The sequence below is a fragment of the Epinephelus lanceolatus genome, chromosome 2, assembly GCF_041903045.1.
Source record: "Epinephelus lanceolatus isolate andai-2023 chromosome 2, ASM4190304v1, whole genome shotgun sequence".
In the NCBI taxonomy this organism is placed as follows: Eukaryota; Metazoa; Chordata; class Actinopteri; order Perciformes; family Serranidae; genus Epinephelus; species Epinephelus lanceolatus.
Window position 1 is genome coordinate 27,957,059 of NC_135735.1, and position 24,435 is coordinate 27,981,493.

The 24,435-nt window shown below is 41.1% G+C and overlaps 1 protein-coding gene across 1 annotated transcript; it reads right to left on the reverse strand.

The window, feature by feature from the left end:
- Positions 1-495: 495 nt before the first annotated feature.
- dbndd1 (dysbindin domain containing 1) lies at positions 496-23,159 on the reverse strand. The gene is made up of 4 exons (XM_033647667.2): positions 22,733-23,159; positions 18,270-18,416; positions 11,678-11,815; positions 496-1,909 (listed from the first exon to the last, which is right to left on the reverse strand). Exons 1-4 carry the CDS (start codon positions 22,761-22,763, stop codon positions 1,755-1,757), a joined length of 471 nt encoding a protein of 156 aa, XP_033503558.1. The 5' UTR covers positions 22,764-23,159; the 3' UTR covers positions 496-1,754.
- Positions 23,160-24,435: the final 1,276 nt, after the last annotated feature.

Below are 24,435 nucleotides of genomic sequence, written 5' to 3' on the forward strand. Positions count from 1 at the left end.
AGAACAATTCAGCTATCTTGTGTGAGGTGTATCTGTTCATTTGTCCTCAATCTGATGTTTCCTGCCATCACCTGCACCAAGTTATGAGGACTGACAGCGGTGTGCATGGGGCATGTGGCCTTAACCCCTGTGTGATCAAGCCACAATTGCATTAGAAATATTTGAAGGACTTTTCATATTCATTTGTTACTCAGATGCTGAGCAGCCAGTGTGATCTCTCCTCTGCAGTGCACACTTTTTTTGGCCTTTGTTCTAATTAATATTTAACAGCACTGACAGTGGACACAAAATTAACTGTTAACCTGCTGACAGTCTCGTGTGAATACAAGTTAATTTAATCAGCTGTTCCCACTCTGCCTATTTTTTAATACTGCGCAACTTAATTTAATTCAAGGAAGACTTTTTAGATGTATATCATGACGCATGCTCGCCACACAGTACAGAATGGGGCTGCATCTCATAAGTGTAGTTCATAAATGACACAATGAAGAGAACTTTTTCAAGACCCTTATTTATTCGTCTATCATCCCAGTGTCACTTTTGATCCATCATGTCACAGCATTCAGAATTGTTGGCACTCCTGGTAAAGACAAGCTAAACGTGAGATAAATAAAGCAAGTAATCAGCTATGATCTTTGCTTACAAAGATGTGAAATATTTCATTATGCGTTGAAGTCATCCTTTAAAAGATGATTACAAAATTGTTGGCACTTTGTTGTATTTTTGGCATTCATGCAAAGCTCACTGAAGTCCACCTGATTATGATGCCATTCTCCCTCAATTTCTAACTGCTTCAAGTATCACTCATCAAGTCAATGCATCGATCAACTCTAATTACCTTAGCAGCAGCAACTCTGGCAGCCATCACTTTTTAAATAATGATAAAGAAATCATAAAACGTTTCTTCAAATAAATTTTGAATGTCTGGAAAAGTGTATTGCATATAGCTTGCTACTTGGTCTGTTTATCTTGTGTGTCATCTGCACCAAATGCCAATAATTCTGCGGGGCACAGTAAATACAATCCAGTGAGACAAGTGCAAAAATTTTCATTTAGGCAATTATAATAACAACACACAGTCCTCATCACAATGGAGAAAGAGAGTGCGGCCTCAGTGATGTCCACTCCCACTGGATAAGTTACCTTTACTGCAGGCAACAGAAAAAAAACCCTGTCACATTTTCAAGCCAACACATTAAGATATAGCCTCGGAGTGATGTTTTATTTTTATCAGCTCTGTTGATTTACGTTTCAAATCAAATCCTGGTAATTCAATGTGAATCCCAGTGTCTGAACTTCACATGGAAGGGCTGGCCACACGCTGTGGACACAATTTAGAAACCAATCTCACTGTCCAGGCTATTTCCCACCCTGAGAGGCTGTAAGGATGGAGGTGCTGTTATTCTTCTGACCTCATACCCTGTCTGTCATTCAAAAACAAAGCTTAAAATTGTCTGGCAGCCCAGAGTATGTTAAGAACCTCTTGCATGAAAAATACAATGATTGTGTGTGTGTGTGAGAGAGAGAGAGAGAGAGAGAGAGAAAGAGAGAAGGAGAGATTGTGTATTGCACATCTCAACATCTTTAGAGTACAGAACATGTTGTCCAGAGCTCAACCTGAACTCGTCAGCACCATGAAACGTTATGTGAGTGCACAGTGGCAGATGGGGGGCCTCTTGGTCCGCTTTGTGTTCCCGCTCTGGATGTGTCTGTCTGTCTCTGGGTTTTCTCTCGCTGCTGTTTCACATCAGATGTCACGGCTGCTTCGGCCTCTCCAGCTTCATTAAGGGCTCTGCGGTGTCCGAGTCGCTGTGGTGCTTTCTCTCTCGCGGGGGCTCAACTTTGCTGCAGCGTGTCCATGAGGGGGAGCGCATGTATCCGCCTCTGGGCAGCACAGGCTGGTGGGAACCTGAGAACCAAACACAGAGGGATTTGTTAATAACAGGAATCCAAAGTTTTGGCAGCGTGGATGGAGTAATGGACGAGCCTCCCAGGGGTGTCAGGGGGCATTCTGGCCTGCAAAATATCACTCGACTGAACATGTGCCAACCAGAAAGAGACACATAATGAACACAAAGAATCATATAACGACCACAAAGAGATGCAAAACATAGATGGATTATGGGACAATGGGCCCCACCATCTCCTGTTCTTAAGACTGGACACACATGGACTTTGTGGTGATTTTGCCTCTATTTTGTTGTCTTTTTTATTCATTTTGTGTCGCTTTGTATTTGTTTTGCATCTCCATGTGGTTATTGTGCATTCCTTCGTAGTACGTGTTAATTTGAGTGCCGTTTCGCGAAGCTAGCGAGGCCCCTGACACTTTGGGCCCCTGGGCCTGTGCCCAATATGGCCCATTCAGTAATCCATCCATGGCAAAACAGCTGCAAAAAGACTCAAGGTGACTCACATTGACCATGAAAGTGGCAAAACAACCACAAAAAATGCAATCCAACTCACATCACTATCTGTCCACTTGGGACAGATAGTGGGTTTTGGAGCCTTCAGCCATTTTGCTTCCCGCCTTTGAAACTGTCACCCACAAGACTCCCTATCAACCTTTAAATCCTGTCTGAAAACACACCTTTTCAAGCTGGCATCAGTCTGATATAATGGTGACACACACATGGAGATTTGCACTGATGATGATGATGTTATGATGATGATTTTATACCTAGTGTTTATAATTATGATTTGTGTCTAGTTATTTCATTACCTTATTACTGATTCATTTGACTTTATGATCTGTGGATACATTGCTGCTTGTTTTATCTGTGTCTATAAGGTGTCCTTGAGAGCTTTGAAAGGTGCCTATAAATAAAATACATTAATAGTATTATCATTATTTTATTATTATTACTACAAAGAGATGCGAAGCAACTATAAAGAGACTAGACAGATAGATAGAAGACTACATAGGGGGCAAAACAACCACAGACAAAAAGAAACTACAAAGAGCCACAAAACTGCAGAGATTGTAGTCACTGCAGGTGAGGTAGAAACAGAAATGTATTTCCTCCTGCGCTGTGAAAAGTTCTCCTCAGTCAGAGATTTCCGGCAGTTCTCCTGGGTGAAGGGACAACGGCTCCTTTTGTATCTAAATATTTATCTGCCTGCCACAGCCTGAGGGACTAACAATTAATATGTATTCATCTGTGGAAAAAAGCAGTATAATCTAGAACCTGTACGCGACACCTGTATATTAAATGTGTATGTATAATGTATGAATGTATGTAACATGTAAAATATGATTTTTTTTATTTTTACTTGTCTTTATTTATTCCTTTACTTATTTTAGTTATTTATTTATTATTTTTTATGAAATTCTTTTGTAATTACATATCTTTGTATATGCCAGTACAGTTGTTTGAATTGAATTGAATTGTAACACTTACAAAAAGACACAAAACAACAACAAAAAGAGGCTAAACATCTATAAAGTCTGTGTGTCTTGCTCCTGTGTAAAGAGGTGGTGGGGCCTTCTGCATGTCTGTGCCCAGGGGCTCATTGTCTCTCAATCCACCCATGCTTGATGGACACAAATATGAAAAAAAGACTCAAGGAAATAATTCTGCACACCAGTCACGTTTCACACAACTTGACCTAGGAAATACAATTGTCTTAATAACTGCCATCAGTACACATAACTCTACACCTGTAAAAGCATATTGACAGCTAGAGGTCTTGTAAGATACAGTTCCTGCTTGCTTTTCTCCCCTGCCATTAAAAGCCTTTAGTGTTTATAGCACGCCTGCAGCATCATACTGATTACATTTTGAGGGATTCTTATAGGATGAGATAAAAATTGAACCAGTCTTGTTGAGTCATCTCAAATTCCTCACTCAAAAAGCTGCTTTCTCTTTGTATAAGCCATCCTACACCAACCATTTCTTTTGTTTTAAATTTAGACACTGAAAAAGTTTTTTTTCAGCCTTGTGATCATTGCTGCTTTACACCACTTGGTGGGGATGTCCAGCCTACCAGGAGGACAAACAGACAACAGCAGGGAAGAGTGATAGAGAGCTGGCAACTTGCTCTTCCTTACACGTCCCATATCAGCGCTGGGTCTCTTAAGTGAAGGTCATACTCAGTACCTGGCTTATATATCTCCCCCCGAAGCCACATCCATATCCTCGCACACATTAGAGACTGAGAGACAAAGAGAGAGTGAGAACGAAAGAAAGGGGGAGGTAGAGGAGACATATTGATCTCAGAAGATTGATGGCGTCTCCATTGGATTTTAATGAGAGGGACAACAATCTCCTCGGTGGCAGTCTGCTGCAGCAAGCGCCATGACCACCTGCTGACTGACTGCTGGTGTTTATGCTGTTATATAAATGTGTGTCTGTACTGTGTGTGTTAGGCATGGCGTTGTTCCATCCCATGTGTGCATTGAGATTTCTGTTGACCTGTTTTTGCCCTGAAATCTAATTACAAGAACATGAATAGAGAAAAATAGTTGAAACACACACACACAGGGGACAGTTACAATTACATCCCTCTCTACAACATACATAGACTTTCACTTTTTTCTCTCTCGTGCAGTCACATACACAGAGCACAGAGTACCCTGAGCTATGGGCTACTGCATTGTATTCCTTCTGTGCTGCTGGCGAGCAGCCATTAGATTCTTCAGTCAGCGTGTTGCTGCATAACTTAGTGTTTCTGAGCCTCTCCTACAGAAAACCTGTGACAGCACAGGAAAACAGCTGTCACATTTGTGTCTATATGTGCACATATAATTGCATGCATGTACAGTGTGTGACAGCGCCTGTGTAATTAAACCCATCTCTGGGAAACAACGCTTGTTTTATCTGTGCATGCTAATCCTAGCACAGCCCAATCTGTGTTTGTGAACTGTGGTGAGTATTTTTCAAAGATACTAATCTGTATTGACTTTTAAAGCCTGAAGCAGCACCAAAGGCAGCACGTTTGACTGGAATCTGACCTTTTACATTCAAAGGAGCTTTTATACAGGGTCTATAAAAAGTGCTCTTGTGGTCCTAAAGGATAAATGGATAAATAACCACTGAATGACCCAAGACAGAGAGCTGCTGCCGTATTGCGTCTCAGTGGGCTACAACTTTACAACATGCTTCTTTTCTGGCTGCAGCCCAAGCAGTGATGTCACTGCAGGTGTTTGACAGCAGAGTGGGAAATGCCCACAGTGCACAGTATCTTAGCTGTTCCTAGGACTGCACTCTTCTGGACAGAGACCTCAGATGGGTCTCCTACTACCACTGCCACCACGGTTGCCTTTACTCTCCCACATCTTTTCTAGCACCTCTTTCAGCCCTTGGTATTTTTCAAACCCTTCGTCCTGATGTTGCTGTTGCCCGGGATTGCTACATCTATCACCACTGCCTTCTTCTGCTGTTTGTCGATGAACACAATGTCCGGTTGGTTAGCCATCGCCAGTTTGTCAGTCTGGATCTGGAAGTCCCACAGGATCTTAACTCGGTCATTCTCAACCACTTTAGGAGGCATCTTCCACTGTGACATTGGGACTTCCAGCCCATACTTGGTTATACCGTTCCGTGTACGCTGTCCTTGCCTGCATCTTATACATATATTCTGTATAGTACAAAGCACAACATAATGTTGCAGAAAAAAGTTCTTCTAAAGTTTTAAAAGTAACAAGAACAGCACCTCAAGTCACAGGTGAGTTCTTTTTGTTCTTTGCGAACCACTCAGCACTTACTGTTAAAACGTAGCCTGGTAGTGGGGCAGGCTGTAATAGAACTCCTTGTGTTTGACATCAATTATTAATTATGTGATATAGCTGGAGATGTTGGGAACACTGCTATCTATTTGTGTCAAAATGTGAGAGCTCCAACACAAAACTTCAGGGAGTTATATGTGCTGCGACAAACAGTGTGACAACCATCTGTGGTCTCTCCTAGGAGATGGGACCCTCTTGGGAGACACTGCCTACTAAACAAACTATAAATGGACGATGAATTTGTTTCGGTTTTCTGCATCCTTTCATGCCTTACTTTTTTACAAATCCATAGAACAAAAAAAACCACATCTAATATGACTTGAACAGAAATCAGCCTGACAGAAACACAATAGGTTATAGTCTGCAATGTCATCAGTTAAAACCTTGTTCCTGCTCCAACAACAAAGAATACCAGGCCAAAGCTATGCCTGTGGTATTTTTTCAGGGACATGGGTAAATAGGCTCATTTGAGTATAAAACAAAGAGCAAACCTACTGGACAAAGTCAGCCTTTTATTCTGCGCCTCTGGAGCTTCTCTACACAGAGACTCTTTATGAAACACTAAGTACTGTATGTTCTCAGCTCTCTGGCCATGAAGTAAAACTGATTATGTACACTAATTCTGACTGAACTGTCCATGAAAGATGCAATTTGAATCAGGCTTCAAACTGCCAACGAGCTGAAAGTGAAAGAGAGGAAGGGACAAAAGCAAAACGAAGACAGACAGCAGCGTAAACAAAACAAACAAGACACAAGCATCTATAAATAATGTGCTAGCGTAGTAAGTTAGATTATGATCACGGTTTAGATGGCTTTGAAGGACGAGGCTTTTGTTTCCAGCAGGGAAAAGTGAATTATTCAAGGACCTACATTTAGCACGAACTCGCTCACCCATCTTCTCCACTCCTCTTCCTTTAACCTCTCCCTCAACTCCTACGTGCCCTCAACACACTGGCACACACTCAGCAGTTTCCCATAGAGACTAGTGCTCGCACAGCACGGCTCAATACTGACACATTTGCAATGCAACCTTTGACACAAATTCATTAAATCACACTCAGACTCTTTGTCTCCCCACCCTGAACTCACTGATGACTGTGCAGACAAATAAGCCGACTTACTGAAACTCGAAAAATTGCCTTGCGTGAAATTACAGGGCCAAATTATGAGGGAGGTTTTAGGGAATCCAGATGAAATAGAACAGCTGGTCCTCACAGCTGAGATTTGTGCAATAAGTCAGTGTTTGCATAAATCCTCTCTCTCTCACACAAACACTCTGTCATTGTCTGCACAGCACTTCTGTATGGGACAATAGAATATCTTTGTTCGTGTGTGAAATATATAATTTTCTTTCTTAGATGATAAAATACTGTAGTGTCATTAGGAGAAGTATATTTTTCATAATGGCAATGAGAATTTTTGTATCAAAAAATGTCACATGATGGTGCACCGACTGTGCTGCGGAAAATAATGAGCAAGTCAAGCATTAACATCCTATTGTATCTCCTGCACAATATATATTTGAGGTTGTTTGACAGACACCTTTTATCCAAAATGATTCACAGCACCAAAACTCCATGCAACTGCTTAACACCAGAAATTATTTCATGTCTTTACTGCACATACGATTTTCTGTAAATCTTATGTAACGTTATAAGCAAAACACTTGGCAGTTTCTCTACAGTCTGTAAACTTTTGACAGACATCTTGGTGGCTGCATCTCTGTGGGACTGTTATCCTTCCTCTGTAAAAGCCATATCTGAGACAGACATGGAGACAGAGATTGGGAATGAAGGATAAAGACAAGCTAAGGGATGGAGGGTGGATGACAGGAGGATTGTCCGTGGAGAGTGTGAGACAAAAACAGCTGACAGGTAGCAGTGAGAGATTTTTGGAAGTTAAAGAAAGGTGCTGCACAAAATGACACGACACTTGCCGAAAGGTTAAAGACTTTCTACAAGGGAAAAAAGTTTGCTGTGTTCTCAGATGGCTGATCTATTTTTACAGGTAAAAATACAAGAGCGAATGACACACGCTGGTCGTTGTGAGGTCGTCGCTTGCATTAATTAACAATAAAAACAGATCAATCATCTGAATGTGTCACCCTGAAAGTGCAAACATTTAATCACTGTTGAGGTTTTGTTTTTCTCACAGATCCGAGGCGTTTAACATTATCAGCAGTGATATACAGCTGTATGTCTTCTGACAGCAGGACTTCATCTTGATTAGCAGAGAGTGGAGCAGCGGATGTGAGACGCTGGACTGAAAGCCTCTTGGCTGTTGCGTCTCCTGCACCTGGCTGAAAAGCAGCTGTGGCCTGTAACTAATGAGGGAACTTGGTGTGGTCGTGGTGTTGGAGAGGGGAACCAAGAAGGGTGGACCAAGGAAAACTGTTTAGTCTGCTTGGCTGTGGGAAAATGGGTTTAAAGGTAAACATGTATGTCATGTACTAATGTAATTTACTGACTGGTTGTTGTTTGAGGCTTATGATTTGCCAGTCAAACTCTTCGAGACAGTGCATCATACATGGGTTTCATTATTGTTAAATTTGCATTTGAAAGGTTGTAAAACATTTTGGAGCTATTACCATTAATCAGACTGAACTGATGCGAATCAAATCATGGCAGAATGTGATCTCTAATGATGCTTTAAATCTGAAAGAAACTGAATCTAATTACTGCTGGATAAATGGTGTCACCCCATTTTGTATGAAGTCATCAATTCATGAATAAAACAATGTTATAAATCCTTTGATTTAATTTTCTAAAGGAGCACAGTCATTTTTTGTTAAACAGTAAAACTGATAGGAAGTGAATGATGACCCAAGACTAGCAACTTGCTTGCAAGTGTTTCATTTAAGACATTAAAATCTTAAAGTTAACAGACTACTGTGCTGCCACGTCTCTATATACACGAACTGCTCAACACCAAACAGTAGACAGACGTAGTTAGTGACTAGCTGGTGAAAACAGTGGGGCGTTTAGCAGCTAAAGAGACAGATCATTTGCACAGGGGTTGATAGTTACCAAAAATAGAGCTAAAAGATTTTGAGGTGGCAAGAAACACAACTCCAAATGAATTATATTGTTTCTCTGAAATTGCTGCATGTGTTAATAAGCAACTGTTAATAAATTCGTATCTGGTGGAAAGAAAACACCCAAAATACATAATTAGGTGTTAATTTTAGTTCAGATTTCTGTTCTGCAAATGTATGCAAAGACCGCATATTCTAGATAATGCCTCATTTGGATATTTAAACATAAAATGTCAGAAAACTTGCAATGCAAAAAATATATATTTTTAAAGATTATTTTTGGGGGCTTTTTGCATCTGATGACAGGGGAGAGAGGGGACAACATGCAGCAGAAGGCTGTGGGCCAGAAACAAACCTGCAGCCACTGTGGAAAGGACACTGCCTTTGTACATGGGCCGCCCACAATACCTACTGAGCTACTGGACACCCCAATACAAAAAATGATTGTCTTAAACTCCTGAGACCCTGTCCTCATATGAACGCATTACATTTTGGGTTTACTTGACCTTATACTTCATTCTACTTAACTTAGACTTGTCCTCGTTCATGGACACTCTTTGTGCCATCTAGTGGTAGTAAGACCACAATACACTAATCTATGTGAAAACAAGATGGCAGACATCTCTGCCAAGTCTGTCTACAGGCGACCCCAACACAAAAGTGGGCAAGGTTCAAAACCTGATCATATTTTATGGTTAAAACTTGTTTATTCGTGATTTCTAACGTTTGTGGTTTGATACGGCAACAAATTTGACCAATTTTAGCAACAGTAACAAGATAAGATTAATTAATTAGGATTAATTAGGAAATACTCAACTGAGGACATTGGGACTTTACTGTTGTCTCGTTTGAGGACACTGGGACTTAATTATCATCAATAATGTTTAGTTTTTTACACTTATCGGGTCCTGCTGATCCCAATTAGCTAGGAGAAAATAAAAATCCATACCAAATAAAGGTTCGGGTCTCAGGAGGTTAATCTAAGTAATTAATTGGAAAAGTTTCATTATAATATCAAACAGTTAAAATTCTTACCTATTCACCTAGTGTCTCTTTTTTTGTCTAAAAATAAATTGAATTTTACAATACATATCTTTCACTTGTGGAGTCTCCCCTAAGGGGGTTAATATGTCAGTGTTGTGTTCACGTCTTGTTTCTGCTGCTCCAGAGTGTTCAAGATATCTTCTACTGCAGGTTTAAGTAAATTTGTTGCTATGATCTAAGACATCCACATCTGGGCAACCATAAATCTGCCCTACACTACAGTTGTCTTAGCACCAGCAGCGGTGAGAAATAAACTGGCTGAGCCTTAATTAAGAATCCCCACAGTGTTTATAATTAACTAGAACACTGCTTAGAGTTTTGGTAATACATTTTATTTGAGCACAAATCACTCTGCACTCAACAATGCACAAGGTTTCACTGAGAAACAAAGAACATGATTTTTTTTCTTGCGCATAAGATGCTCTTGCTTTAATTTAAATAATTGGCTGTGGAGCCGCGGACAGCAGCATACAACACAGATGGCCCACAGGGACCATAACTCACACTTAACAAGCGGTGCCATTATATACAATATTAGTAATAAACAGAAAAGAGAAGGAAGGGAGATAATGCTGTTGTTGTAAAAGGTAAAGGAGATGCTAAGAGAGGCATGTAGAAAGAATTCCTTATAAAGTTTCACAATGTCTCTCCAGTGGGGTGAGAAGTATGTCTGACAATCAAAAATCTGTTTTGTCCGGCCCTGTGCTTTAGTGGAGTCCAACATTAGGTTCTTTTCAAGTTGCTGTCAGCAGAAAGATGAACATCTGCTTTGAACCTCCTCTCAGCCAAAGTACGAGAATTGGTTACACCCCGAGCCGATGACAGCATCACAATTGAAAGTCTGACATTTTTATCAAGACGAATGCGATGTTTTAAACTTTTTGACTTGCACAGTCTGTGCACAGAATACACAGTATTTTCAAAGAAATTGTCTAAACTGTGTCGGTGGACCTTTAAATCTTGAGCTGGCATGAAATCCTGTGTGCATGCTGAGAGGCAGGAGTGCCGGAGGAGGAGAGAGTTCACCGTCCGCATGCAGGATGAGGCTCGGAGGTCATAAATTAAACATGGGAAAGATTTTGTGCTTCCTTGTGCGAAGCAGGGGAAAGACGTGCTTGCCTTTATCCTGTACCTGCTGCGGTGACACACATGCAGAGCGAGCTGTCTTTCCTCTTTAGTATGCATTTGTGCATGAGGCTCAACACAACATTGTTTCCTTAATTCCTGCTTTCCAGAATGGTTGCACTCCTAGTTGTGATTCTAAATGTTATTATTATTTGATGCAATCTAAATAAAACTGTCTCTCATAAGACTCAAACAGAGTTTGACTATGTAAAAGGGCAGTTTAACCTTTTAAGGGCATTTATCCAGACACTGTGAAGTATTTTTTAATGAGTCTCAGAAGGGAGTCACATGACATTTTAAATCAACATAGCTCAGCAGGCTCTTAAAGGACCCTGCCGAGCCATAATGATGTGAAACTCTCTCTTACGTCCCCACACAAACACACTGAGTAATACCACATTAAGAATGACTGATTTATGTTTTCTTTTGCAGGCATTTTTGCTCCTGAAAAGCCACTGAGTTAAGGGGAAAGACTGCAGGGAGGGAATTTAATTTAAGAAATGCATTTCTCAATAATCAAATGAAACGAGTTACAAACTGACGCAACCAAGCTTTTTAGAAATAAAGCTACAGGGCAAAAGTGCACAAAGAAAATGTCGTGCTAGTACAGGAAATTGTGTGGGATCATTTGTATTTTCATTTGCATGAATTAAAATCTGTGCACTGGCCATGAGGTTCCCCCTCCCTTTACTCTTAAATGATTTGTGTTCACTTTAAGAGCATTTATTCTCTTTATTTGCAGGCCTTACCTGCTGGGGACTCGTTGTGGTTCTCCTCATCAGAGTCAGCAAAAACTTCAGCCAGTTCCTGGTCAGACATGTCAGTCAGCTCAGTCAGATCCAGGAGGTCAAAGTGCACCTCTAAAGAAGACACACTGCTCAGTGGTTCTGTGAAGCAGAGAGAGAGAAAACATACTTTTTAGTCTGGATGGATGTTAACAGATTAAAATGATCCACCCATTTTTGTTTGTTTGTTCTGCTGACAGTGCAGAAATCTGTTTAAAAAGAAGTGGCAGATAAACTGTAGATATTCTCAACATAGAGCTCCTCAGCCCATCATGAAACGCACTCTTAATTGTACTCATGATCAGATCAATAGCTGGCTCTTGCAGTTCTACAGTAAAATCAATTTCAACGAGGAACATTTTTAATCTTTTATTCACTTTTATCAGTACATCTCTTGGAGAGCTAAGTGCTCTCTATTTCAGAAATATCTCATACACAGCAGATTTCTCCAGTCTGCCTTGGAGCATGCCGCTGTAGTGAGTGTCTCTGTTTCAGCATGACACCTGTGTGTAAGACAGGCACTCACTGAAGAATTGAAACAAGAGCTAAAGTCAGAGGAGATGAAAATAGCCAGTTCTTCAACGCATTGTGATCTCCATCTTTCCCCTGGGTGTGTTGCACCTGTTCATTTCTTTCCTGCACAAGATTCCTCGACAGGCAGGAGACACTACTGCCGCACACAACACGGTCAAATTCACATGTGGTGTGTGTGTCAACGTGCCAGGTCCTGCATTCCAATCAGGCTGCCTCCAAAGATGAAATTTTAATGGATGTAAAGTGAAATTTATTCAAATACTCTGCATACATGCAAAGTCCAAGAGCACCTGCTTGTCTCAGCATCACTTTAGTTAGGAAGCGATTCTGTGTAATAGAGCTGAACTAATTCACCATTATAGTGAGAAAGATGTTAGGAGACTGCAGGCAGATGGAGGTGTGTTTGTATTTCCTTGTGAATCAGTGGATGCCTGCATGCTGCGCAACGTCAAGTCTGAATGAGACACTTCACTGGTTGTTTGTGGGCGTGACTTTGTCAAGAAAACGATGGGTTACGTGACAGGTTGAAAGCTGTTATTATCCCAGTGTCGTTTGCCTGCCTGTTTTTCTGACTGTTTAATGCTTCAGGCTGAAGAGGCAAAGCCCACTCTCCTGCCGCTCTTTGTCTGCTGTTGAATTTAATTCCCTGCACCATCCTCCCTGTAGAGCACTTATTGATTTAAGCAAGACTGGTCATCATGCTGGAGCAGTAGCTGGTCATTGTGCCATGTGTCAGATATAGATAGATATATAGAAACACTCAACACCATAATTGCCAGGAGACGAGAAATAAATAAAATATGGAGCAGTGACTGTGAGAAACTACAAATAAGAAATGAACATAAAATGTGATGAGACTCTGGAGTTTGAAGTCTAAAAGTGATCAAAGGGATGAAACACAAAGACCAACCTACCCTGCCCTTTATTCCAAACTTTCTACTCTACTCTACTGTCATATTCATAACCAAGACTATGTCACATACCAGCTCTGACCAAGGTTTGATATGCACAGATATTTACAAATCCAGTGAATGTGTGGCCAGCACATAAAAGCTCCACAGAAAACTATATTAGAATTTTCCACAAAGAGAGAAATAAAGACAGAGAATGGAAATAAAGATGAGGAAAGACTAAAAAAGGGCAGGCAAGACATAGAGAAAGAGAGGTGATAGTGCTATTTTAAACATTTAAGCCTTTAAGACAAATAACCTATTGAAATTAACCAATGCCAGCTCAGTTTTTAACTCCCTAGAAGACATATTCCCTTAAAACAAGTGATCTCTCATTTTTATTTGCAGTAATCACCTGTGGGATCCCCCAGGGCTCCATTCAAGTCCCCATCTATTTGCTCCTCTATACGTTACAAATTGGAAATATCAGTGCAAACCAAGCTGCAGCCCCCCAGGGCTGAATACTGTAGCTAGTGTTGAAGTGTGGAAAAACTGCAGTTTCTCCAGCAGCTGCTTGAAGCTGGCTCCAAGAGGGAGTCAGTCCCCAAAAACACCAATGTTAAGCTGTACAGGGGGAGAATTTTTATGTAACTTACTCGTTTAGATGTTATTAAGGCTTAAAAACATGTAATTAAGGCAGTGGCCGCTTGGAGTGACAGGCTGTCTGTGAGGTGTCTATGAGTCAGACCCACCACTTGCTACTCCATAGCTTCACCCTCTTGTCCAAATTTGGTCACTTCTAGCTCTAAAGATCCAAGATGACGAAGGCCAAAATGCCAAACTTGAGGCTTAAAAACAGGTCCTCAGGAAGTGAACCAGGCTTTTAAGCTAATTTTTATAGTGGCCAAACTGTGTAATTACACCTGTGTGATGCTGTATGGCCCCAAAAGACCTTTTCCAATAGACTTACATGGCAAAAGAGAAGTCTGGAAATCAGTGGATACAGTTTTTTGAGTGTTAAAACCCCTGCAAAATTAATAATTTCACTAAAGAAGCTCTAGCGAAAGTTAAGTCAGGCACTTTTCAAGCTTAGGCTGTAACCTTTCTTTCTCACCCTGCCATTCACTCCTTGCACATATGCTCACTCACTGTCTCTAGGTGTCATTGTCTGGGTCTGTCAATTGAGTCATCAGCTGATTCACAATCAACTAACAGCACAGCGACACACCTTCTCTGTCAGCCTATTATTTTCCTACTCCTTATTTTAAATATGGCTCTTTCTCTGCCGTAGTTCTTTCTTGCTGCAGTCGTGTGCACCTTCCACCTCCCCATCACCACCCAGTCTTCACGGATTCATCAGCCATCAGCCTCAGAGTCATCAGCCACCACCACCACCACCAGTGTCTGGACTACATGGGGGAATTTATCCTGCTGCCACTCAGATGTCCCTCGATCACAATATATCTCCCTCTGGTGTCCAAGTGCCAAAGACTTCTGTTAAATCTTAATAAGCACAAATTGTTAGTCTCATATTTGGTATTAAATATTATCCTAACTCCATTCTCCTGTCTCTCCTGATTGAATTAGAATTTGATCCATTAGGTCCAATAACATTTGGAAAGTCTAGAAGAGCTGCATGATTGAATTATTTTATTCCCTTAACCATAAGTAGCCAGCTCGGCCAACTGAAATCTCTACTGCGTAGTTGTTTTTAAACAGCCATGCTTCAAAACAAGAGTCCACAAACCAATGGGGGACATCACAAATGCTATATAAGCCAATTATTTTTATACAGTCTATGTTTCAAACACCTTTCTTCTATCCTGATATCACCCATTAAATCTCACATTAAAACCCAACCCCAAACTCTGATGTTGGGTATCTTGATCGGTCTGCTCCGGCATAAAGCTGTAAGTAAAAGGAGATTTTTTTTTTATGTTATCATTCTTCCTGTTACTCATTTCTATTGAGTCTGACTCATCCATACCTCTTTTTAGTCACAGTCAGTCTCCACATCGTTAATAATGCAGCAGTTAACCAAAGGGACCACACATGTTAGTTTTAGTGCACATGTTACTGTTCCGATAAAGACAGATTTTTACTGATCAGACTTCAGGCTTAGCTGGTCCTGCCATCAACATATATTGCAAAAATCCAACTTCCATATCAGGGTGTGGAACGAGCTGCCTGAGGCTTCACTTCACATTACTGCTGTACAGTATAAAAGAATACACAGTCTCTAGAAGGCACTTCATTAAGCGGTTAAGCAAACCAGTTTCAGTTACACCAATAACCACTGAACCACATATAATTAAATAACAGTAAGGGAAAGCAGCTGTCAACAGTCAGAACTATTTCACATCCAAAGCTTTTGTCTGCTGTCTGACAGTGGCTGACTACATGCAGAGGAGAAACACAGCAAAATTCAATCATCGGTTGACAAGGATCTCACAGAACCTTTTTTTATTCACTTCGTATTTTTCATCACTTGACTTTTGCCTGTGTTTGTGTTTCTACTCTTCCCTCAGGGTGGAGGGTGCCTGCTGACAGCTATCAGTCTCTTTGACTCTCTTTTCAGGAAGAGTGAAGAAACCGAAGGCAGAGAAACAGGGAGGTTAGAAACTGTGGAGGAGGAGATGATGAGAAGAGAGGGAGTGGCAGGATGATGGGAGACGGAGGAGAGATGAAGCTGTACAAAGGTAAATGTTTAAAAAAAGAGACGAATGAAAAAGAGAGAAAGCAGATATAGAGGAAGGGATGCATTATGTAAAACAAAACACTGCATTATTTTCTGCCATTATTTCAGTTGGTTACAAGGTTAATCCCATTCTGCTGCGCTTGTTTTTTAACCACCTCTTCCCCATCTCTTTTTTCCTCTCCCACACCCTTTCTCCTTGAATAATTGATCAGTACGGGTTCTCTCCCAGGCAGACACACTGAAACAACTGCCTCCATCTCAAAAGCCAATCAGGGGAGATTTGAGACGCCAGTGGGGAGGACTGACAATAAAGAATTCACACTGAGCCATAAAAAAAGAAAGGACTTTGCGCCTAAAGCAGATAGATGATGTAAAAGACCACTGCATATTCTTACAGCAAGCCCGCAGCCTGGTGGCAAGTCAAATTCGTGTCTTTTGATCCGTTTCAACTCTGCCTTGGCTTATTTTTTTTTATTATTTTTTTTTATTTTTCCAGCATGCCCTTAATCTCACACTTCATATTCATGCCTTTGTAGTTAATGTGTATGAAATAAAGGGCACTACTGTTCACCGAAAAGTAAATTGATATTTCCTTTCATTCAGAATATCACAGTAAGACAAATAATTGTTTGCATGCTTTCAATTTGATGTTCCATTAGAAGGTTTTCCTTTTCTTTTTATTTTTTTTCTCCTTTCCTCTGCACACAGAAAGGTACAGACAGATTTAACTGAAGGAACAGAGGATAGGGCAGATGGGTAAGAGGGAGGAGTTCACATTTGGGAGAAGGGGATAAGGGAGCAGAGGGGATGTGCCTTGCATGCTGAATCTGTGTAATCCCCTCCCTCTCTCATCATGGCTCTAGGGTCATCAGTCAAGCCTGAACAGATTGCAATGATGACAGTGGCAAAAACAATATATTCTGTTGCAGTTGTTGCTTTTTCCTCACAGCGACTGGGTGCATTGTTTTCTAATCAACAACTGACAGGTAGATAAACTGTGATTTTTTACTTTGAGAATGTGCACACAGTGAAAACCATCAAGGTTGAAACATTTTGCAAAACTCTTCTCTCGAGTATCATGCTTTATTCACCACCCTGATGAAAACAAGTTAGCTGAACATGTTTGATGAATAAAGCATGGTTTAATCCAACAGAGCTGGGAGACATGTTTTAATTTAAGCTGTACATAAGTTTTTGAATCCCATATTTCTCTGTTCATCCCTTTGACATCTCTTGTTAAAGATCAATACAAACAGATGAACACTATTTCGCTCCAAGACTACTGCACAGCAGTCACCATTAATTTTTAATCTTCAGTTCCATGCATGCAATCACAAAAACAAAAGGAAAATGTAGCCGCACTGCAGTTTTCTATGTGTTTGAGTGCATTAGTGCATCTAGTCTACCTGCATGTTGTCATTTTTTAGTGATTTGACAACTTGCTCTTCTCTGAGATATTGAAATGTTTGTCTTTTTAAGGTAGGCTCTTTGCTCCAGGCCTAAAAATAAATGTTTCAGATGACTCAGGAGCAACTGTGGTCCCCTTTATGGAGATAAAACTGCTGCGTCAGGAAGTCATTTGTCTCTGTGACATGTAAGAGGAAGCTGCAATGGGCCAAAACCTTAATGAATAATCTCAATGAAATCTAAAGAGCAGATACATTTTTTTTAATTTTATTCCTGATCCCTCAATAATAGGATGGGAGGTGGGTGGGATTAATGTACTGTAATAAGATGGTGATCATTTTGAATACATTTTTACTCTTTCTTTCTCCTTGCTTCACTGCCACATACTATTAACTGACTTGCCAGGTGCCTCCACTAGTTAGTGGGTCATGTTAAATCATTGAGACACAGACATTAGCCTCTGGATGAGCTGTCATTCCATAAAAGTGTTTGGTTAGTGAAGCAGATAAAGGTTGCCTTGTCACCCATGTAGCCCCAGTATCTCTCTCTGTGTTTCTGAGCCTTGGGCTCTGAGTCTGGTGCGTACAGGGGAGCTTCTGTATGGGACCAATGCACAATGAGTCCTTTCAACCAAGGTTAAGCTGCAGTGGTCTTTGAATGTGGGACCTTGAAAACCTAAAACAACAGTGATCATTCTGTGGGTTTAAAGATAAGTGAAGATAAACCTGGACTCTACTGAATGAGGATGTAGATAGTGCAAAAGTATATGTGAGAAACGTTAATGATATATAGCTATATGTGAAATTCATTATGTGTTACTACATTAGATCAATCCAGTAGTGACTGTCACTGATAACACACTCTAACAGCAGCAGGATATCCTCTGCCCTCCTGTCGAACACACTTGCTATCGATCAGGTATCTTGCTCGAAGCATTTTCCACCCATAATTAGCTTATAACACCTCTTTATTACCAATGAATATTCATCTGTTTCACAAGCTCGCCCTCTCTTCTCTCAGTACTCACGTCTCTTCTCGGTGATGTGCAGCAGGCTAGCAGTGTGCCCTGACAGGCCACCCTCCTCCTCCTCCCCTGCTGGGTGGTGGAACAACTCCTTGGATAGGTCACCTGAGCTGGAGGGCTTCAGCAGCTTCTGGATGTCTTTATTGGGCTCTATTAAGACATAGACACAGACACAGATAGTGAGAGGGAGCACAGAATAAAAATGTGGAGATACTGATCAAAGGTTCTTAGATTTCTAATGTAGGATTACATTAGAGATGGTGGATTATTTGCTCTACTTAAAGGGATGGTTTGAATCTCTTGAAGTGGGGATGTATGAGGTCCTTATCCATAGTAAGTGTATTACACACACAGTAGATAACAGTGGGCATGACCCCAGTTTGGAGAAGCAGGCAGGAGTACTGGCACAGAAGCAATGCACTGCTGTGGATGGGGGGCAGCAGCAAAGCAGATTTTACCCAAGTCCACCTAAAAGACTCAGTATCAGTTTTACAATATTTTCACTGCTTTGCCTTACTGTGAGACAGCAATGTCCTGGAACTGAAGCTGTTACATTGCTCTCTTGCAAGCCAGACTCCACTGAGAAAAACAGTAATTTAACATTTCTGATCACAGGTGCTGCTGTTCCACTGCTGCCATCGTGTATTTTGTTTGTGTTATTGTTTGACTTCGGTATTTAAAAGGGTTACTTTTGATTCACCGAAGTCACACACTAACACAAACAAACTAAGTGATCGAGGCAGCGCTAGAAAAGCCACTCCCCTGTACAGCAAGCTTAAATTACTGTTTTTCTCAATGGAGTCTGGCGGCTCTGATGAGAGATGGGAGACTGAACAGCTTTCTCATCAGAAATGGCTGTATGTGGCAGGGTAAAGCCATGAAAATATTCACAATATAGTGTACATAATCTGTTATTGATTTTTAGGTGGCTAAAATGTTTTTAATGTTTTGCTGCTGACCCTGTCCAAAGCAGTATATTGCTTTTAGCCGGCCTTTCCAAAGTGGGGGCGTGCCAGCTGCCATGTGCTGTAGTTAATACACTGCTTATGGATAAGTACCTCATAAAACCCTACTTAAAAGATCTGAACTATACCTAAAATTTAACTGTAGATCTCAGGTTTAAATCTTACACAGAACAATTTAGGCATCAAGAAAATGCAGTTAAATCTAAAAAGACACATCTTGGGGCAATGATGGGGAAGGAATTACATGAGATCTCAGGTACCAAAAGACGTCAGTGTTGGCTACAGTATTTGCCGGTTGTGTTTGTTAATTGTCCTTATTATATAACCCATGTTTTTTCCCTCTCAATAACCAAAACTCCTGACATTTATCACCGGGTACCTTCATTACCTGTCCATTGTAATGCTTAAATATACACAATGTGTTTGCTCTTCTTTATTCTTTACATCATTCATAGTCTACATACTCTGCCTTCAGTCAGTCCTGTATCAATATGTTTAATTCTATGTGTACACACAGTGTTGAAAGTTTTAATAGGTGTGTGATTCCTTGAAAGGAGATTGGTCTACTTGGCTGTGGGCAGACGTCTAATTCAACAGCTGTTACATTACTGTCACGTTGATGTGTCTATAAAGAGAGCCTGGTCACACTCTTCAATCTCAAATATCCCTTCAAAATAGGAAAAACAGGCTCACGCAGGCTATTAACAAAGTCTGAAAATAGAGAGTACCTAAAATAGCATCCCTTCAAATGCATCAGTATGCACAAACTCTGTTCGCCTGTTTGACACAGCTGAAAGCACAGTGGGGTATGTGATGAGGCTGAGTGAGGTAAGGATAGGAGTACAGGAGGGCTGCACATTCAACTGAGAGAATACAGAATATTAAACTGCAACATAAACTATCTCATTTTCCAAATTACAGTAGCCTATGATGTGATTAAAGGTTGTTTTACTGCAACAAATCAAGCAGGGTGGATTATATCACAAGATATTTATCAAAAACTGACATTTAAAATGAAATTATAACAGAAGAAAGACTCATCTGTGAAGCACCATTTAGCAAAGATGATGACAGTATGGCTTTTTTATGATAACATGCAGAGTTGATGGAAAGAAGTGTGGGAGTATAGCAGATTCCTGATGGGCCTCACCAGATGGGTGGTGAGGCTATTTCTACTTGCAGTATGCTCCCAGACAGTTGAATTTCTCATTTCAGATTAAAAGTCTGTTACAGCCAAGGCCAAGCCACAACATGATGGATTCTGCTTTCACCCTGAGAAGCACAGTGTTCATTGCCGGCTATTGATTGATTTCCCCAGCGAGGAGCCACAGAAACAGAAAGACTATAAAGTTACCTCTGCTGTTAAAATGAAATGTTTATTCAATATTTAGACTATCAAGCAGCAAGTTTGGTTTCCATTTCCATCACCTTCTACAGCAAACACTCATTATAGAAATAATGCATTATCGCAGTTCCTGACCTTTCTAACATTGCTCTGAGGCAGGTATTCATTCATCTATCCACCCATTCATTCAAGCCCTAATCTTATCCATTAACTGGAAAATCTGCCTTTTGTCAGGAAATGTAATCACAAGAACAGTGGGTTGTTGCAACTTGCAGTGCATTCTTAAAAAGATAAGCTATTTCTGCTCTCTAAGGAATGTAGAATGCACATGACTTTACACATGTACCATCCCTGTGTAGCTATATTACTCCCTACTGTTCTATTCTCCCATTTCTGTCCGCTCACATATGCCCAAATGGTTAGTATTTTGGTGGAAGATGACGCTGGCTCTTAGTCTGTCGGTGACAGAAGAAAAGAGCTTCCAAGAAGGTCAGAGTATTATCAGTGTAAAGGAGGACATGCTTACACAGATGGTCTGATCTAGCCACCACCTGCCGAACCGGCTGTGAAGAAGTTAGAGTAAATAACAAGAAACTAAGTTACTGCTGGTTAACTATCAGAAATGGGGTGTTTTCAGGCAATGGCTGACCATATCTCGGGCTGTCAGCCATGACTGTCTGGGAATCAGAGAGCTGACGAAAGAAGAGAGATATGAGAATGATGTACTGTAGGTTTGCCAGAAGTTGAATCAAACTCAGTGTCTCGGTTCAATAAATCAATCTTGGTTTGTAGCGCAGGCAGGAGGAATTAACATCCTCTCTCAACACCCTTTTTGCTGATTGCTCTCCATCTCTGTACAAACTGCTCTACAATGAACATTTCTATACACATTTCTCTAAAAACAATTGAGCAGATTACTGTGCACAAGAAATAAGTAAATAAATGTTGACTCCAGACTCAATTTCCCAAACAGTTTACAGTGTTTTTGCTGCATTTTCCAGCAATATTATTTCCTCCCAAACAGGGCTGTGAATGCTGATTTGTAGCTGTTGGTTCAGAACAGCCTCAGTACAAATACTGCTTTCCAGAAGTCACACTCTGTCCTGTGATACATCATAATAACGCTGTTCACTCTAATTCAATCTCATCATAATGACCAAATAATAACCCAGTTTGGCATGGGCATGTCGTTCTGGCTGGCAGCATGAACGCGTAGTGTTCAGATACTGGCTGGATACAATGATAAGTAGAACAAAGCCCTGGCAGGAAAAAAGCATCTGCCATTATATCTGCTGAAATTGCAACTTATAGTGGCTGCATAGACATTGTTTTACCCAAAGGTACAATGGAGTAATAAAACAACATTTTAATAGTGGTTGAGTGCACACTGTGGGTTCAGAGGCAGCTAATGTAATACACCAACAATAAACTATCCTCTACTGCTTTGCCTCACTTTGTGCATTATGAGATGCAGATTTTTTTTTATTTATTTATCAAAGCTAATGTCATGGATACCCGTCAATAGAAAGCCTACACTGTATCATAGTTACATTATCAGCCCTTTGAATGCTTAGATGTTACAGTGCAATAGTGGCACTGAAACAATGTGCAATCTACCACACAGCACCGGCTTCACTGAATGGCCTTTGCACAAAGGCCATACGCGTCCACTATTGTGCAGCAATTTGTATTTCATCAGTCCAAGCTTTTGCATGGTTGACCTACAGTGTGTGCATGCAAAAAGGACAGCACTGCTAGGCAACAAAATTAAACATGAAGCTTGGATGTAGAAACGCACCCCACACAACTGGATTTTATAGGAGAGGGAAATGATCTAAGACAGAGTAACGGTGCACTCCCCCTGTGCCCCAGTATATATATCAGTGACTAAATCTTGCCTATAGAAAATCAGGAAAATGTAGTTTCATGATTCAAACCAGCTCCTCTGACAAATATTCAGTCTCATCATCTGAAAATGTCTATACAAATCTAAACATATTGAACATGCTGTTTTTAGAAAAGACACTTAGTTACAGCAGGCAGACTATCCAGAACACAAGTCATCCAAAAGACAAAGACACTCTGCAAACAGCCGTGCTGATGTGGAAAAAAAATCCGTGGAAGAGAGATAAGGAAGGATAGAAAATGGCTCTTACCTGGGCTCCCTGCCCCTCCCTGTGCCTCCATGCAGCTCAGCCGAGAGTGTCCTGCTGTTCACCACACCAGCATCGGAGAGTGGAGGAGAGAAACGGGGAGGGAGGCAGGGAGAGGCAAGGGGAGAGTGTGTCTGTGTGTGTGCATATGAGGGAGAGCAGGGTGGGGTGAGTGGGTAGAAACAGCTAGACCTCTGCTCTCCAAACAGTCTGTTCCTCCTTCTTTGTTTGTCCTCCCTCGTTCTAGATTTCCCAAACAGGTGATGTTGGTTTCTCCTCTGGCTCAGTCCACCTGCCCCGCTCTGCCATCAGATCCGTGTGTGTGCGCTGCCTCACTGAGCCGGTCCAGAACAGCGAGAGGCAGGCCTGGGAACAGCGACATCACTGCACATTTCTAAGCCACTTGTTTTAGTAAATGCAGCATTGTGAGGCTTGGCTTGGTATGTACAGAGTACACAGAGAGAGATCCAGGGCAAAGAGGGAGAGAGAGAAAGGGAGGGAGGGCTGGACTGTGTCTCTCAGTCTGGGCAGGTTGCCAGACTGAGAGACACAGAGAATGGGGTGTCAGGGAGGTCCATGGACCACTGGGGGGAGGACATTGTCTGTGCGCCTGTGTGTGAATGAGTATCCCTGTGTGCGTGTGCATGACTGTGGTATCACAGTTTGTGGATATACTTGTTGGCAAGTTATTAAACCTGATGATGGGTCTGTTCATGACAAATATGCACAGCTCAGAGATTAATATGCCTGGATGACAGCAAGGCAGATGATTAAAAGAGATATGTAGCAATCTGATACAGTTTATGGATATTCAAATAACAAATATACCCATCTGAATCCCATGCCTTCAGAAAAGGAGGAAATGGTGCTTCTGTCTGCTGAGGGGAATCTGTTGGTAGAGCTCGCCCTCTAGTGACGAGATCTAACACCTTCAGGTAATCATACATTCCTATTATGCCCCAAAAACTACCACAAACACCACAGCTGTACCACCATCAGCAGGGTCACGCCCTTTGTCTCCCTCTGTGACTGGAGTCTGCAACAAGAAGCAGTAGGGCCTACTAGAAAACAAAAAATAATTCAAACCCCTTTCTAGTTACAAACCTTATTAAATGGCCCCAAAATAAATAAATATCTATCAGATGTGGCAGCTCTTTAAAGGTGACATCTGTTACAACTTAAGTATATAGCAAAAACTGTATAGTATAGTGTACTCCAAATGTAGATTATTGTATTATAATTATTGTATATTGTAAACAAAAAGTCATATGTCAACACATATTAGAGCTACATTACATCAACAGCTACAGTAAATAAATTTCAGCCAGAAACACTTTTGCCAAAGAAAACTTTATTTCCATTTGCAGTACTATATTTGGCGGTATGGCTCTGTTCTGGGGCCTCTGCCTTTCCTCAGGCCTACGCAGAAAGCCTCTTCCACACGCCTACGTGGAAAGCCTAAGGCAGAGAGAGCAAACCTCTCTGCCCTTCCACGCGTCTACGTGAAAACCTTAAGGCAGAGAGAGCACACAAGTCTGCCCTTCCACCTACAAATGAGGAAAGCCTAAGGCAGAGAGAGCAAACCTCCTTGCCCTTCCATGCGCCTACATGGAGCAGCAGCAAAGACCCCGGGAACAGAACTGATTCAGCATCAATGACAAACAGAAATGACACTGATAAGTCAGACACAGCAAGAAAAGGAGGAG